The 2,470-nt window shown below is 61.2% G+C and overlaps 1 protein-coding gene across 1 annotated transcript in view; it reads right to left on the bottom strand.

Moving 5' to 3' along the window:
- SYNE3 (spectrin repeat containing, nuclear envelope family member 3) overlaps positions 1-2,470 on the bottom strand; it is a 43,727-nt gene that overhangs the window by 21,404 nt on the left and 19,853 nt on the right. Inside the window, exons 7-9 of the mRNA XM_014543653.1 lie at positions 2,427-2,468; positions 727-865; positions 161-213 (exon numbers count right to left, since the gene is read on the bottom strand). Of these exons, the coding sequence (XP_014399139.1) occupies positions 161-213; positions 727-865; positions 2,427-2,468 (234 nt within the window). The remainder of the gene's footprint in view (positions 1-160; positions 214-726; positions 866-2,426; positions 2,469-2,470) is intronic.

Raw genomic sequence — 2,470 nt, 5'->3', positions numbered from 1 at the left:
GAGTGGGCCCCGCCCCGACCCCAGGGAGCCCGGCCTGCCTTGCTCCCCGGGCTGCTCCCCGGGCGGTCCCTCTCCTATGGCACCGGCTGCTGGGGCGTCTGAACCGCCGAGGCCTCGCCCTCTGGATAACAGTGCCCCCGAGACAAGGCAGCCCTCGCACAGACTCGCAGCCCTCCCCTTGGCCACTGCCCGGTGGCCCCAGCGCCAGTGTAACTGCACAGGGAGACGGGATGGAGGTGGTGAACGAGCCACTTCGCACGGAGGAAGCCAGCGCCAGGCCTCTTCTTGGGAGTGAATGTAAAATACTACCCAAAGGGAGAGTGACTGGCCTGGCTCCGAGGTTGAGCGTCCACCTATGAACCGGGAGGCCACGCCTTGATTCCTGGTCAAGGGCACCTGCCCGGGTTGCGGGCTCAATCCCCAGTAGGGGGTGTGCAGGAGGCAGCCGATCAACGATTCTCTGTCATTATTGATGTTTCTCTCTCTCCCTCTCCCTCCCTCTCTGAAATCAATAAAATATATTTATTTAACAAAAAGGGACCATGACTAAACAGAGCAGGCTTACACCCTGGACGGCCTGGCGCTGAGAGGCGCAAGAAGTACGCACGTTACCAGGTTGCAAGAGAAAGCAGCCCGCCTCCTGGAGGCGGCCTTAGATGGGGAGAGAGGGCCCCGAGTCCCGCCCCCGGGGCCCCCAGCCTCGCCCTCGGCCCCCACAGCCCCCACACCTCTGGAACTCCTGGATGGCCTCGACGACGCTGTCGGGGAGCTGCTGCAGGTCGTGGGGGAAGGCGATGAGCTCCCTCAGCTGGGCCTGCAGCCGGTCCACCCGGGGCTCCTCTGTGGCCAGCGCCGCCCGTGTCGCCTGCGGCACAAACGCCCCCCAAGGGGGTGGTGAGTTCCGGGACGGGACAGGGTGTGTGCTCAGGGTGATGAGCATGGCTGGCGGGAGTGGGCCCGGGGGAAACTGCTCCCCCACCTCCCCACCGCGCCTCTCGCCAAGCTGGTCTCTCATGATATCACCGGCCCCCAGCGTTGTCACAAACGCCAGCACCTAACAGCACAGGTGCCAATCCCGAGGAACACTGACGCCGTGCTGCGTGCTCTGGGCGCCTCATCATTTGAGCCTCTCACGGATTCTGGGGGGCAAGTCTCTGTGTCCCCATTTCATATGCAAGGAACCTCGTCTAAGAGTTTTATTTTTGTGTTAATCCTCACCCGAGGATATTTTTCCATTGATTTTTTTTTTTTTAAGGGAGAGTGGAAGAGAGAGGGAAAGACAGAGAGAAGCATCGATGTGAGAGAAAGACATTTATTGGTTGCCTCCTGCATGAGCCCTGACCAGGGCCCGGGCCAGGGAGGAGCCTGCAACCGAGGTACGTGCCCTTGACCGGAATCGAACCCGGGACCCTGCATTCCCCAGGCTGGTGCTCTATCCACTGAGACACACCGGTCAGGGCTCTAAGCACTTCTTGTTTTCCAGAGTTCGTAAGGAACCGTGGGGGAGGGCTGTTACCAGCACCCCCGTTCTGCCTTTGAGATGAAAGTCCTTCTCCCGAAGGCATCTCGTTGGCAAGGAGAGGAACCAGGGCTTGAACCCAGCAGTGTGATCCCAAAGCCCCCGCCCCTAACCACTGACCGCCCCTCCACCTGGGGCCAGGCGGCCAGTGCTAACGGGAGACAACTCCCTGTGCACGCAGTTGGCCATCGCAGTGGCACGGGGTTTAGATGAGTGGGAGTGGGCCCTGGAGGACGTGTGCCTCGTGCCTACCCCCAGGAGCATAGCTCCACCTATGGGCGAGCATTAGAGGGAGAGAGGACACAGGACAGTGAGGAGTGGACAGGGGTCAGTTCCCCGAACAGAACTGACGCTGAGCGAACCCGTTGAGTCAATCTTAACCACAGGAATGGGGAGGTGTTTACCTTTATTTTAAAAATCTCTCTGTCCACAAGTCAGGCCTCCTGTGCATGGGGGGGGGGGGGGGGGCTCTGATTGGACATCACGTCTAAGTTGGAACCCACCCCCACCCTCCCCAGGTGGGCATGTCTGCTCGTCTCCCAGACCCCCTGTGGGTTGGCCACCATCTCTAACTCGGAGCTTTCCCTCCGGCCTAACGCTCTGCTCCGTGCTCAGGAGGCCCACCCACATCCACCTCCAGGCAGGGCCGTGGCGACCCGGAGACAATGCGCCTCTGGTCTTAGTTACCCGCTGACTCATCATGGGACCCTAGGATGGTGGGGACAAAAAAATCCCTCCAGGCCTCAGTCTCCTCTCCTGGCAAATGGGTGCAAACACCCAACTTGGGGTAACACCCCAAAATCCAGGAGAAGCGGAGTGAGTGTGTTTAGGGCTCACCGCGATCCTCCCACCGCGAGGGTGAGCTCCAAGGGGCGACACCCCAAGCCGCCTGGACCGCGTGGCTTACCGAGTAGAGTCTCCAGCGGGCCACCAGGTCGTCCTCGGTGCCCG

This window comes from Myotis brandtii, unplaced genomic scaffold, assembly GCF_000412655.1.
Source record: "Myotis brandtii unplaced genomic scaffold, ASM41265v1 scaffold331, whole genome shotgun sequence".
Taxonomy (NCBI): domain Eukaryota; kingdom Metazoa; phylum Chordata; class Mammalia; order Chiroptera; family Vespertilionidae; genus Myotis; species Myotis brandtii.
This window is presented reverse-complemented; position numbering and strand designations above follow the sequence as displayed.